The sequence below is a fragment of the Choristoneura fumiferana genome, chromosome 13, assembly GCF_025370935.1.
Source record: "Choristoneura fumiferana chromosome 13, NRCan_CFum_1, whole genome shotgun sequence".
NCBI lineage: Eukaryota > Metazoa > Arthropoda > Insecta > Lepidoptera > Tortricidae > Choristoneura > Choristoneura fumiferana.
The window spans coordinates 13,682,443-13,696,961 of record NC_133484.1 but is presented as its reverse complement, the minus strand read 5'-3'; the positions used below and the strand labels follow the sequence as shown (position 1 = coordinate 13,696,961).

The following is a 14,519-nucleotide window of genomic DNA, read 5'->3' as shown; positions in this document are numbered from 1 at the left end:
ATTATATTGCTAGTAAGCATTTCCTATCTCACTATCCCACTATTATAATAAATGCGATAGTTTGTAAGTCTGTTTGTATGTTTGTTCGTTACTTCATCACGTCAAAGCCATTAAACTGATTTAGATGCGATTTGATGTACACATAGTTTAAGTCTCGGAGAAGGACATAGAATAGATTTTATCCCGGAAAATTGCGTAGTTTATGCGGGATAGCGATAAACGAACTCTAACCGGACGGCGTCCCGAATAACGGCTAGTTGTTATAGAATGACCACAAAAAGGGCTTGCCTTCTCGTAGCTATTTACCTCTTAGTGCCTTTGCCTGAGGCTTTGATTTGAGGCACGCACCTCAGCTTTTTAACCCCCGATGCAAAAAGGGGGGTGTTTTAAGTTTGACACCAATATTTGTCTATCTGGATGATTTTTTTCCGTTTAAACCCTAGGTATCGTTGGATAGTAAAAACATGTATGTAAAAACATAACTTGGAAGGACTACCTATTTTTCAATTTAGAGATCGGTTTCTAAAATATTATGCTTAAATGCGCAGATTTTGTTACAGCTAAGAGTTCATTAATAATTAACACTTTACTGCGCGTGGCCCGCCAAGCACTTGGCCGGTTTTAAAATATATTTTTAGCAACTCAAATGTACCTAAAACCATTGCTGTCACTTATCTACCTATCTATTTATATAAACAAATAAAACAATAGAATGAAGAAGTAAACATGTTTGTTTGTGTGTTTGTTTGTTTGTTTGTTTTCTATCCAACGATCAGCGGAACAACAAAACAGATTTTAGAAATAACTCTTTTACTAGTAAAAAGTTACACTATTCCTAATTAACGTAGGTTAAGTACTTGTTATAACAAAGTACATAAATTTGGAAAGACATAAATTTGATAAAGCAGGAAAATCTTGGTTGCTACAAAATGTGAAAGTAAATGAACGAAGTGTAAATGCGAAAGATTGTTAGTCTGTTTGTTTGTTTATTACTTCATCACGTCTAAACCGCTGAACCGATTTAGATGAAATTCGGTATACAGATAGTTTGAGCCCGGGGAAGGACATAGGTTAGTTTTATCCCGAAAAATTTCATAGTTCCAGCGGGATAATGAAAACCGAATTCTATGCGGACGGAGTTTTTTTATCGCCTTCAAATGCCAATGGCTTGTGATGCCGTCCATCGCAACTATCATAGGTTTGTTGCTGTTTATCTCACTACCTATATTTATTTTGGACGTATATTATATGTACGATTATAATTATGTATGTATTTGTAGATGTATTGTTGTTACGTTTAAATTTTCTGATCTACTTTTGATGCACCACCTGTTGTAAACTAGTCCTTCCTTCTTTCTGTAAAAAAGGTTGTCAGGAAGAGATCGCTCTTAAGCGATAAGGCCGCCTATTGCTCACCTTGTAATTTTAATAATTTGTTTTATGTAGCGCTTACTATGTCTGGTGTACAATAAAGAGTCTTTGTATTGTATTGTATTGTCACGATTCCTAAGTTCCAAATTGACCTACAACAACTACTAGTTTTTTTTTACCAAATTTTAAAAGCAAGTGTAAATGTTACATCGCATTTTTATCTATATCTTATACCTTTAAACGAGCAATTCTTATATTTTGGTGATCCCGGAAATGACTCCAAATATTTCGACTAAATTTGGTATTTAGGGGTTTTCGTTGATGAAAGATCGATAAGCTTGGTCTTATCTCTGGGAAACCCTTCGGTACTAAAACCTTGTGCTCGTTGTTAACATGCCTTTTAATGAAAAAAAATGAGTCATGAAATGAAATGAAAAAAAAACAAGATAAAAAATTAAAAATTAAATAAAAAAAAAGATGAGTCAAACGACAAATTACTAAATTAATTAGTGAAAATAAAAAAAAAACACGATTTGCGTACACAAATATGAAAGAAGGGACTGCGAGCTAATTACAAAAGCAATTATCATAGTAAAACCGCCATATAAAACCCAAGTCAGCCTTAGGAGACGTCACTTGCCATAAGGACCCCAGCAATTGCACAACTAGGTTCTACCTGACACAAGTTAACTTGTCCACTCAACATGGAAAATTGCTACTCCAACAACGACAACTTGGTAAGAATTATTTATTCTTACAGATATTTTCAAAGTAGTTTTTACTACACAGAAAAAAAGGATGTCTTAGATTAAGACAATTACCCTTGGTGAAGACAATAATATTTCATATATAGCCGGACGCCATATTGTATTGGATGACGACAAATATTGTCTTGGGATAAAAATATTATCTTACTTAAAGAAAATAATTACTTGGATTTAAACAACCCGAAACTTTGAATATTCTTGGTCAACGAGTTCCTTTTTTTCCGTGTACGCGTATATTCTTGTCAGCTTTACGCAGCGTAGCGACCGTATGGTGCGCTACTACGATGATGAGTTTAGAATACTTTTCGCACTATCATGATACGCAGCGCATCAGCTAAGTTTGCTGAATACAACGTCGGTTACTTTTAAGCTGTCATAAGGGTCTGTGCTGACATGTGCAAGTGTGCGCGGCGTCATGTTTTAATAGAGCAAAGACTCGCCTTATGCAGCGCTTTTCTATTAATTAGATGACATGAAACGAGCACGCACGCGCGAGCGCCAAGCTGTGCACCCGCGTGAGTTAATGCTTGCCCTAAGGAAGCAGTGCCACTCTTTGGTCAGTCAGTTGCGTGATAGTTCGAACAGCACCCTTTTGGCTGATAAAAGTAAAGATAGTTGTAAAATCAAAATTTATAGAAAATTATTAGGTATGTACAATTAAGTTTTATGGACTATACTTATTTAAGTTTTATTATTCCAGCACCTGCCGGAAGTTATGGGATTTACGTCGGGACCCTTCATTATCCGCAATGGGTACGCGGAATGGAGGAGTGATTACCCGCAACAACAACATCCAGAACTACCCATAGGACCTGCCAAGGCGAAAAGGACGCGAACTACATTTACGACGGAGCAACTTTCCGCTCTCGAAAAGTTTTACTGTAGAAACAACTTCGCGAACCGTACTCGTCAACATTTACTGGCTGCGCAGTTGGGGTTGCCGGAGAAATCAGTCAGAATCTGGTTTCAAAACAGACGGATGAGAGCCAAAAAAGGTTACGTCCCGGCAACTCAGGATTCAGCACAGTCCCTGCAGCAGCCACAGCCGTGTAATGGTAATCCAGCTGTACTCGTGGGTCCTGCAGAGCATCAGCACTCTTTGCCGCCGACCTCTCCATGTTTGATGAGCTCCAGTCGTCAGTCTGTGTCGTGCGTGCCAACATCCAGTCTGGCTCTGATTCCGCAGCTACCGCCTGCAGCTCAAGTGCTACAACAACAGGCAGAGTGCATGGAGGTGCAGAAACAGTCCGAATCTTTCGGGATAGATTGGATGGTGCGCACGTACCTCACGGAATTTGACGACAGATTTTATATTAAGTTTAAACTTATCACTTGAGGGCTATTTTTAATAAAATAGGGGACAAGCTAGGTGGGTCATCTCTGATGGCAAGCAGACTTGGGACTCATAGGATGCTTCCAATTACATTTGTTTATAAAGTATATTTTTAGTGTTTTAATATTTTGTTCTTGTATAGTTTCTTAGTTCACTTTTCTTTCTTTTCTTATTTAAGACAGTAATTAATTTTATGTTATGTTGATTTATTTTTTTCGGAAATTTAATGTTTTAAGTTTTAATGTTTGAATATATATTTATTACGTCATAGATTTCACAATGATCGCTAGGTATATCGGAACCAAAGCAATATAATAATATCTTATAAATGAACTTAAAATAATTTCCTTGCTCACCCGCGACCTTACGATAGCTAAGCTTATGCAAAATATGGTGTTCATGCAGTTCCTCACCTCCACACTGTAAGAACACACAAATCACACAAACCCATCTATCACCACCACACACTACACTGACGCGTTTCGAACTCACAGAGCTCATCTTCAGAGTGACACAACCGTAACCATGCTACCAGTTGTTAGTTGTTGTTGTTGTTGTTGTTTGTTGTTGGGTCTAACAACTGGTAGCATGGTGTACGGTTGTGTCACTCTGAGGATGAGCTCTGTTTGAGTTCGAAACGCGTCAGTGTAGTGTGGTGGTGGTGATAGATGGGTTTGTGATTTGTGTGTGTTCTTACAGTGTGGAGGTGGAGGAACTGCATGAACACGCATATTTTGCATAAGCTTAGCTATCGTAAGGTCGCGGGTGAGCAAGGAAATTTTTTAGTTCATTGATATGGACCTCCGCAAAGTAATGCCTGATTCATAAATATTCTTATTGGATGAAGGGTAATAGAAAAAAATAGGTATGCGAAATTGGCTTAATTAGAACCTAATGAAATGTTTTGCCACAAAAAACGGCTTAGTTACAAATGTTCGCATCAAATGAATTTAACTCTGAAAATTTAATATAAGTACAGCATATGATATAGATAAAGCAATAAAGTAGTTAAGGTCTATAATCAAAGGCACTTTACTTTTTCACCTTCTTCTCTTCAAAACTACACCCGCACGATGCCGCGGTGCATCGTTAGTTATAGACTTACTTTTGCCCACGACTTCGTCCGCGTGGAGTAGTAATTTTGGGAAGTATTTATTATTCAATTAAGACGAAACGCTTTCGTATATCGAGTCATCTGTTCTTCTCTGCAAGTCTAATTTTTCAAGCGTAGAAAACTGAAACTAAGCTTCATCGGCTGCAGTCAGTATTTGCATGTGTGACCGGCCCCGATTTTTTCTGAGTTAGTTTTTATTTCTTAAGCAGTAAATATTAAAATAGGACTTTTGCCTATGAGCTTTGGCGCTTGAAAATATAAAAACTCGTGACTAGACTTGCAAGGTGCACGGCTCACAGAGCCAGTGAATTTTTAAAATAATCACAAGTGCTAGTTTTGCGAGATATAGTTATATTTGATTCAATCTTTTTTCCTGCTTCTTTATCTGTACTAAGCAAGCATAAAATCAGTCGCGCAGCTCTGCAGTTGACTGTACTAGTTTTTATTTATTAGTTTTTATTTTATGTGGTAAAATAAGGAATTATTATTATATTGTAAGTATGTATTTTTAATCGCACTATCACACTAATAATATAATTCGATAGTTTGTAAGTCTGTTTGTTCGTTACTTCATCACGTCAAAATCATTAAACCGATTTAGTTGCAATTCGGTGTACATATAGTTTAAGTCTCGGAGAAGGACATAGCATATTTCTTATCCCGGAAAATTATGAAGTTCCCGCGGGATAGCAATTAACGAATTCTACGCGGACGGCGTCCCGAGTAACGGCTAGTTGTTTTATAATTAACACAAAAAGGGCTTGCCTTCTCGTAGATATTTACTAGTGCCTTTACCTGAACGGGAGGCTTTGATTCGAGGCACGCACCTCAGTTTTTTAACCCCCGATCTACCCCCGATGCAAAAAGGGGGGTGTTAAAAGTTTATAGCCAATATTCAATTTGTCTGTCTGGATGATTTTTTTTGCTCGTTTAATCCCTAGGTATCCTTAAATAGGTATGTAAAAACATAAGTTGCATGGATTATTTTTTAATTTAGAGATCGGTTTCTGAAATATTATGCTTAAAAGTGCAAAATACTGTTTGTTACAACCAAGTGTTAATTAATAATAAGCCCTTTACAGCGCGTGGCCCGGCACTCACTTGGCCGGTTTTTAAATATATTTTTAGCTACTCAAATGTGTTTAAAAGCATTGTGGTCACTCTATCTATCAATTTATGGATGTAAACAAATAAAACAATAGAATAAAGACGTAAACTTGTTTGTTTGTGCGTTTATTTATTTGTTTTTATCTAGGTAAGGTTGATCCGTGGAAGAACAAAACCGATTCTAAAAAGAACTCTTTTACTAGTAAAAAGTAACATTATCCCTAATTAATGGGTAAACGAAAAATAATTTTGGTAGCGCCGGACAGGATTCGCATATGCATCTCTTGGCTAAACAATACAATTCACGGGCCAAGTATGTTATCATGGCGATTTTTTTTATTTTTTTTATTCGACTGGATGGCAAACGAGCAAGTGGGTCTCCTGATGGTAAGAGATCACCACCGCCCATAAACATCTGCAACACCAGGGGTATTGCAATTGAGCTATGGGGGTCCCGACCAATCCTCCCGAATTTTTTTATCGCTTACAAATGCCTATGGCTTGTTATGCCGTCCACCGCAACTATCATACACAAGTCAAGATTCCTACGTTCTATCTACGATCCATTGGTTGGATCTACAACAAGTACTAGTTTTTTACCAAATTTTTAAGCATGTGTAAATGTTACATCACATATAAAAAAACCTTTTATTAGGAGTTGAAATGCCTAATAAGAAATCATTGAATATTCACAACAAAATGAGTCAAACGACAAATTAATGAATTAATTAGAGAAAATCAAAAAACTCACGTTCTGCGTACTTGTACATACAAAAATGAAAGAATGTACTGCGTGCTAAATAATTACCAAAGCAATTATTTAGCACCGCCTTATAAAACGGGAGCCAGTCTATAGAGACATCACTTGCTAAAAGGTTCCGAGCAATTGCACAGCTAGACTACCTGACACAAGTTAACTTGTCCATTCAACATGGATAATTGCTACTCCAACAACAACAACTTGGTAAGAATTATTTTGGTTTGGTTTTTCCTACGCGTGTGTTCGTGTCAGCTTTACGCAGCGTAGGGACTGTATGGTGCGCTACTACGATGATGGGCTTAGAATACTTTTTGGACTACCACGATACGCAGCGCATCAGCTATGTTTGCTGAATACAACGTCGGTTGTTTTTACGCTATCATAAGGGCCTCTACTGACTTGCGCGAGTGTACGGCGCGGGCGCCTGCGCGGCGTCGAGTTTCAATAGAGCAATGACTCGCCTCACGCAGCGCTACTCCATAGATGACATGAAACGAGCTCGCACGCGCGCGTGAGTTAGTACAGGCCCTACTTAGTTCGAACAGCATCATTTTAGCTGAGAGAAGTAAATATAGAACATACTCTTTCGTTTTAGTTCAAAGGCTTTATCGTTGTCTTAGCCACTTTATTAAGCTTCTAGCAACATGTCTGTATTCGATTTTAAGTTAAAAGTGTAGCCCATAATTTATGTAAATGAAAATACAAACTACGTCCTTTTCAAAATTTATTAAAAAAATTGTAAGGCGTAATTAACGTACTTAATTGTTCACGAATTTAATCTACATCCAAAATATTGTAGGACAAGTTTAACAAGTAGGTATAGCATTTTCAAATAGTTGTCAATTCGTAATTTATAGCGCAGGTAGAATTAAATAAGTTTTTTAGGCAAATCATTAATTAAGTTTTTTGATATTCCAGGCTCTTCCGGTAGTTCCTACGCAAGAACCAAAACCATTTAGTGTATACAACGGGTACACTGAATGGTGTGGGAACAGACAACAGGCACCCACTCAACCTGTAGCCAAGAAGAAGCGGTCGCGTACAGTCTTCACTACCAAGCAACTATTGGGTCTGGAAGAGTTCTTTGATGATAACAAGTACGCGGACCGTAACCGTCGGCGACAGATGGCTGCGCAATTGGGGTTGCCAGAGGAAACAGTGAAAATCTGGTTCCAGAATAGACGGATGAGGGACAAACAAGGCTACGTCCCGGCAATACAATCCTGGCAACAGTCCCTACAACTGTCACAACGGCGGTTGCTGCCAGCTTACCCTTGTGTTGGTGGCTCGACCCAGCACATGCATCCTTGCGGGTCCAATAATCCGTTCCAGCAACTACCGCCAGTTCCTCAAGTTCAGGAACATTCAATTTTCAAGCATCTACCGATTGATGTCCCAATAGACCAGATGGTGCGCAAGTACATCACCGAGTTCGATGACAGTGCCTACATCAAGTTTAAGCCTATCACTTGATTTTTTTTGATTGGAGAAAACAAGCAAGTGGGTCACCTGATGGTCAGCAATAATGCTGACGCGCATCATTCAGTTTCTCAGGGATTACTTTAAGCTCTTGGCTTTTTTACAATCTGAGTGCAAACCTTCGTGTTTTTTTTAAAGTGAACCATTTTTTAGTTATATTTTTTACATTTATATAATAAAATTGAATAAAACTTATTATATGTCAAACCTACAAATTTTTTGGTATCATTTTCCTCCCAGGTCGCATTCCATTATAAGTTATTAATTAGCCTAGTTTTTATGTTTTCATGAAGCGAGTTTTTAATTTATGTAAAAATATAAATATGATATCTGTCATCTGTCTTGCAATCTATATATCAATCTCTCTAAGAACTTTAAATGGGCAATTGTAGGGGTTTTCGGAGATAAAAAAAAAACGATTTAGTTTGGTATTATCTCTGGGAAAACGCTGGTTACCGAGTTTTAGTTCGAGCGGAGCTCGGTCGCCCAGTTACTGTCAAATAATACTCGTACTTGAAAAGCCCTTTTTTACGTTGATCATCATATCTGTAGAAAGTTCGCGATTGCTGCACGATGCCACAAGTGTGCAGAAAAGACGGACGGACATATCTGTCCGCATAAATGCGAAGTAGTAATTTATAATATTAGTTGAGATACGATGTTTACGCTTAACCGTACCACTTCGTCATTTCTAAAGATTTTTTATCTATGTTATACTAATTACTACAGACTAGCCGTTGGCCGCCACTCCGTCCGCGTAGAATTCGTTTATCGCTATCCCGCAGGAACTATAACTACGATTTTCTTGTCCTCAGCCTATTTCATCTAACTCTGTTCAATCGTTTAGACGTGATGGAGTAACAAACAAACAAACCAACAAACAAACAAACAGATTTAATAACTTTCGCATTTATAATATTATTATATATTATATTATATGATATTATATGATATTATATTATATTATATTATATTATATTATATTATATTATATTATATTATATTTATTATTATCATTACAACACTAATAGTTATAGACTAGGTAGGTAGGTAGGTACGTTAGATAAGCCATACTTGGGGGACCCGCCGGCCCGTATCATCAAAGATACGTTTTTTTTTTGTAAATTTAGTAGATTTTGTCACCACACGATGTTTTCCTTAACCATAAAGCTCGTGGTAAATTTCGAATGTAATTTCGCACATGAATTTAGAATACCTCACAGGTGAGAGAAGGAGTTTGAATCCACGATCCTCTGCTTGAAAGGCTATAGATTAAACTACTATGCCACCACGGTTTTAATTATTCAATCTTTATTTACGGCTTCAACTAATATATTATACACATCAACTATAAATAATTCAATCGAAATGACTAAAATTCTACTCCAGGCCCTACTAAGTAGTTGAGATACGCTATAGCAAAATTAATCATAGTTTTACGCGGTTTCACATAGGTACGAGGGATAAATTTATAAATGAATAATAATTTTAAACGACTTCAATTGATTTTGTATCACATTATAAATTTAAGAAGGTATACATTTTATGGGTCGCTATATGCACTAAGTCTGGAAAAGGGTTAATAGGCATCTATCAAGTGGAGTTAGTGTTTGAAATGATTATGTTTTTGTTAAGGAATTTCCAAGATGTAACTTTTTGATGCAATGTACATATCGCGATCGCGTAGTCAGTGCTCACAAGCCTTTGCCATATTAGCCATCAGTAATAAGTAATAGCATTAAAATAAAATTAATTCATTCGATGGAGTTGCGTCATTATCATTACCGCGTGACGTAATTGCTAGGCAGTCAATTAAAACGCTAGAAGTGCGTTTAATTTATTTTGCAAGATTTTAATCTAATGCGCCGTGTAATTACCAAATTAATTAAAAAAAAAATTAAACATTAGAAATTAAATCTTATAAAAATCCATTACAAACATTACTATGGAAATGTACTAGGCTCATTATGATTGCTTCCTACTGTGCCACTGTAATTCGAGGCCCTCTTTCTCTCTGCCACACGGTGTAGGATTACGGTAGAAAGAGATGGTGAATGCGATCGCAAACGTTAGCGCGTTAGACAACACGGCCTCAGCTTTATCGAAATCAAACATCGTATTCAGGAATATAACTTGTTTTTAATCACTAAAATGTCTATGGGATGCGTTGGCCATTTCATAATAACAAATTTTTGAAATGAACTTTATCGTTACAAAACAATTAAGGAAACAAAAAATATCTGTGACGTGCATTAAAATAAAATATTCGAGAAAAGTTGAAATTAATTTGAAGTACTTAATTTAAATGAATTCCGCTAGAAAGATAATTAGGTATAAAAAAATTAAACCCATTTGGTACATGTAGACAGTATTTCCTTATCATTATCACCCTTAAATTGGCAGTGAGCATCATAATACACATGATTTAAGACTAGCTTTTTATGTTCTTCTCAGTCAAGTGCAAGTCTAATTTTTCAAGCGTAGAAAACTGAAACTAAGCTTAGTCGGCTGCAGTCAGTATTTACCTACTTATTTTTATTTGTTAAGCAGTAAATAAATAAATATGACTTTTATTTACCTATGAGCTATGGCGGTTGAAAATATAAAAATTCGTGACTCTAGACTTGCGAGGTGCACAGCTCACAGAGCCAGTGAATTTTAAAAATTTTTTGATTTGCGTGATATAGTTATATTTAATTTAATCTTTTTTCCTGCTTCTTTATCTGTACTAAGTAAGCATAAAATCAGAGGCGCAGCTCTGCAGCTGACTGTATTAGTTTTTATTTATTACTTTTATGTGGTAAAATGAGGAATTATTATTATATTGTTTGTATGTATTTATAACCCCACTTTCCCACTATTATTATAAATGCGATAGTTTGTAAGTCTGTTTGTATGTTTATTTGTTACTTCATCACGTTAAAACAATTAAACCGATTTAGATGCAATTCGGTGTACACATAGTTTAAGTCTCGGAGAAGGACATAGGATAGTTTTTTTATCCCGGAAAATTGATTAGTTCCCACGGGATAGCGATAAACGAATTCTAACCGGACGGCGTCCCGAATAACGGCTAGTTGTTATATTTAGAATGACCACAAAAAGGGCTTGAATGCTCTTAGATAGGTATTTATCTTCTAGTGCCTTTGCCTGCGGCTTTGATTCGAGGTAGGCACCTCAGGTAGGTCAGATTTTTAACCCCCGCTGCAAAAAGGGGGTGTTATAAATTTGACGCCAATATTTGTCTGTCTGGATGTTTTTTTTTGTCGTTTAAACCCTAGGTATCGTTGGATAGTAAAAACATGAAAAGAAAAATATAAGTTGCAAGGACTATTTTCCGATTTAGAGATAGGTTTCTATAACATTATGCTTAAAAGTGCAGATTTTTGTTACAGCCGAGAGTTAATTAATAATTAACCCTTCACTGCGCGTGGCCCGCCACGCACTTGGCCGGTTTTTAAATATATTTGTAGCAACTAAAGTGTACCTAAAATCATTGTGGTCACTTATCTACCTATCTATTTATATAAACAAATATAACAATAGAATGAAGAAGGGAACATATTTGTTTGTTCGTTTATTTGTTTATTTTCTATCCAAAATTAAATGATCAGTGGAACAACAAAACAGATTTTAAAAATTACTCATTTACTAGTAAAAAGTTACACAATTTCTCATTAACGTAGGTTAGTACTTGTTATAACACAAACTACATAAATTTGGAAAGACATAAATTTGATAAATCAGGAAAATCTTGGTTGCTACAAAAATGTTACGTTACGTTACGTACAAAAATGTTACGTTTTAAATTAAAAGAATATAACTACGGAGATTATTAACGCATGCGTCGGAAGTCGGAACCTTTTAGTGTACGCAAGTACACGAACGTAAACAAAAAAGTATTTTGGTAGCGCCAGGCAGGATTCGAATATGTATCTCTTGGCTATAAGTAAACGTGCTAAGTATATTAGCATGGCAATTGAGGTCCTGAGTCCTGAGCATTCAACCCGATTTTTTTTATCGCCTAATTGATTGGACCTACAACAACTACTAGTTTTTTTACTAAATTTTAAAAGCAAGTGTAATTGTTATATCGCATTATTATATAAATCTTATACCTTTAAATGAGCAATTTTTTGTATATATTTTGGGGATCTCGGAAATGACTCATTGGTCTTATTTCTGGGAAACCCTTCGGTACTAAAACCTTGTGCTCGTTGTTAACATGCCTTTTAATGAAAAATAATAATAATAATATTTACAATAAGATGAGTCAAACAACAAATTACTAAATTAATTAGTGAAAATAAAAAAAAAACTCGATTTGCGTACATAGAAATATGAAAGAAGGGACTGCGAGCTAATTACAAAAGCAATTATTATAGCAAACCCGCCATATAAAACACGAGTAAGCCTATGGAGACATCACTTGCCATAAGGACCTCAGCAATTGCACAGCTAGAATACCTGACACAATTTAACTTGTCCACTCAACATGGAAAATTGCTACTCCAACAACAACAACTTGGTAAGAATTATTTATTCCTACAGAATTTTTCAAAGTGGTTTTTACTACGTGTGTGTTCTTGTCAGCTTTACGCAGCGTAGCGACCGTATGGTGCGCTACTACGATGGTAGGATTAGAATACTTTTTGCACTATCACGATACGCAGTGCATCAGCTAAGTTTTCAGAATACAACGTCAGTTATTTTTAAGCTGTCACAAGGGTCTCTGCTGACTTGCGCGTGTGTACGGCGCGGGCGCCTGCGCGGCGTCTTGTTTCAATAGAGCAAAGACTCGCCTTATGCAGCGCTTATTAGATGACATGAAACGAGCACATACGCGCGGGCGCCAAGCTGTGCACCCGAGTGAGTTAATGCTTGCCCTAAGAAAGCGGTGCCCTTCTTTGGTCAGTCAGTTGCGTGATAGTTCGAACAGCACCCTTTTGGCTGAGAGAAGTAAAGATAGTTGAAAGTCAAAATTTATAGAAAATTATTAGGTATGTACAATTAAGTTTTACGGACTATACTTATTTAAGTTTTTTTATTCCAGCACCTGCCGGAAAATCTGGGATTTACGTCGGGACCCTTCATTATCCGCAATGGGTACGCGGAATGGAGGAGTGATTACCCGCAACAACAACATTCAGAACTACCCATAGGATCTGCCAAGGCGAAACGGACGCGAACTAAATTTACGACGGAGCAACTTTCCGCTCTCGAAAAGTTTTACTGTAGAAACAACTTCGCGAACCGTACTCGTCAACATTTAGTGGCTGCGCAGTTGGGGTTGCCGGAGAAATCAGTCAGAATCTGGTTTCAAAACAGACGGATGAGAGCCAAAAAAGGTTACGCCCCGGCAACTCAGGATTCAGCACAATCCCTGCAGCAGCCACAGCCGTGTAATGGTAATTCAGCTGTACTCGTGGGTCCTGCAGAGCATCAGCACTCTTGCCGCCGACCTCCCCATGTTTGATGAGCTCCAGTCGTCAGTCTGTGTCGTGCGTGCCAACATCCAGTCTGGCACTGATTCCGCAGCTACCGCCTGCAGCTCAAGTGCTACAACAACAGGCAGAGTGCATGGAGGTGCAGAATCAGTCCGAATCTTTCGGGATAGACTGGATGGTGCGCACGTACCTCACGGAATTGACGACAGATTTTATATTAAGTTTAAACTTATCACTTGAGGGTTATTTTTAATAAAATAGGGACAAGCTAGGTGGGGTCATCTGATGGCAAGCAGAGTTGGGACTCATAGGATGCTTCCAATTACATTTGTTTATAAAGTATATTTTTAGTGTTATTATTTTGTTCTTGTATAGTTTCTTAGTTCACTTTTCTTTCTTTTCTTATTTAAGACAGTATGAATTAATTTTATGTTATGTTGAATTAATTTATCCGTCAACTTAATGTTTATGTTTTAATGTTTAATATATACTTATTACGTCAAACACTAAAGTTGTTTTGGTCTACTTCTTTCTTCTTATCTAAAGCACCCAAGTTATGATGCTGCTGGTATGTAGGTTTTTTATTTTATTTATCGGCCTTTTTTGTTTCACGAGTATGTTGCACGTTAGCTCCGAGAATCCATTTTGTTATTACGGTTTTATAGGCAGGTATAGCTTACCTTGTTTGTTTTTTTGGGTCAATTTTGTTTTTTTGTGTCAACTAATTAGATTGATCTGATATTTTAAACACAGCTTTGATTCTGATGCCAATTCAATATTATTGTAAATGCAGATGGCCACCGCCACAAATGGCGGATTAGATAGATAATTTTGCACGCAGTGAGAGCCGGGGTTTGAATCCACGATCCCTCTGCTTGAAAGGCCATATATTAACTACTAGGCCACCACGGTTTAATTAATTATTCATTCCTTATTACGGCTTCAACTAATATATTACATCTATATCAGCTTTGATAAGGTAGGCTATTGAAATGACTTAAACTCCTCTTCCAGGCCCCACTAGTTGAGATACGCTACAGCAAAATGAATCATTGTTTTACGCGTTTACATAAGAGAGATAATTTTAAAATGAATAATATTTAAACACCTTTAATTGATTTTGTACCACATTATAAATTTA

At 36.8% G+C, this 14,519-nt stretch overlaps 3 protein-coding genes across 3 annotated transcripts; all 3 read left to right on the top strand.

Annotated features, from left to right (window-relative positions):
• Nucleotides 1-1,937: 1,937 nt before the first annotated feature.
• LOC141434391 (brain-specific homeobox protein homolog) lies at nucleotides 1,938-3,714 on the top strand. Its single transcript, XM_074096813.1, has 2 exons — nucleotides 1,938-2,108; nucleotides 2,839-3,714. The coding sequence occupies exons 1-2, from the start codon at nucleotides 2,076-2,078 to the stop codon at nucleotides 3,472-3,474; spliced, it is 669 nt and encodes a 222-aa protein (XP_073952914.1). The 5' UTR covers nucleotides 1,938-2,075; the 3' UTR covers nucleotides 3,475-3,714.
• Nucleotides 3,715-6,524: 2,810 nt separating this feature from the next.
• LOC141434496 (homeobox protein Hox-A3-like) lies at nucleotides 6,525-7,925 on the top strand. Its single transcript, XM_074096917.1, has 2 exons — nucleotides 6,525-6,656; nucleotides 7,371-7,925. The coding sequence occupies exons 1-2, from the start codon at nucleotides 6,624-6,626 to the stop codon at nucleotides 7,923-7,925; spliced, it is 588 nt and encodes a 195-aa protein (XP_073953018.1). The 5' UTR covers nucleotides 6,525-6,623.
• Nucleotides 7,926-12,264: 4,339 nt separating this feature from the next.
• On the top strand, nucleotides 12,265-13,572 carry LOC141434390 (homeobox protein MOX-1-like). The gene is made up of 2 exons (XM_074096812.1): nucleotides 12,265-12,459; nucleotides 12,985-13,572. Exons 1-2 carry the CDS (start codon nucleotides 12,427-12,429, stop codon nucleotides 13,405-13,407), a joined length of 456 nt encoding a protein of 151 aa, XP_073952913.1. The 5' UTR covers nucleotides 12,265-12,426; the 3' UTR covers nucleotides 13,408-13,572.
• The last annotated feature ends 947 nt before the right edge of the window (nucleotides 13,573-14,519 follow it).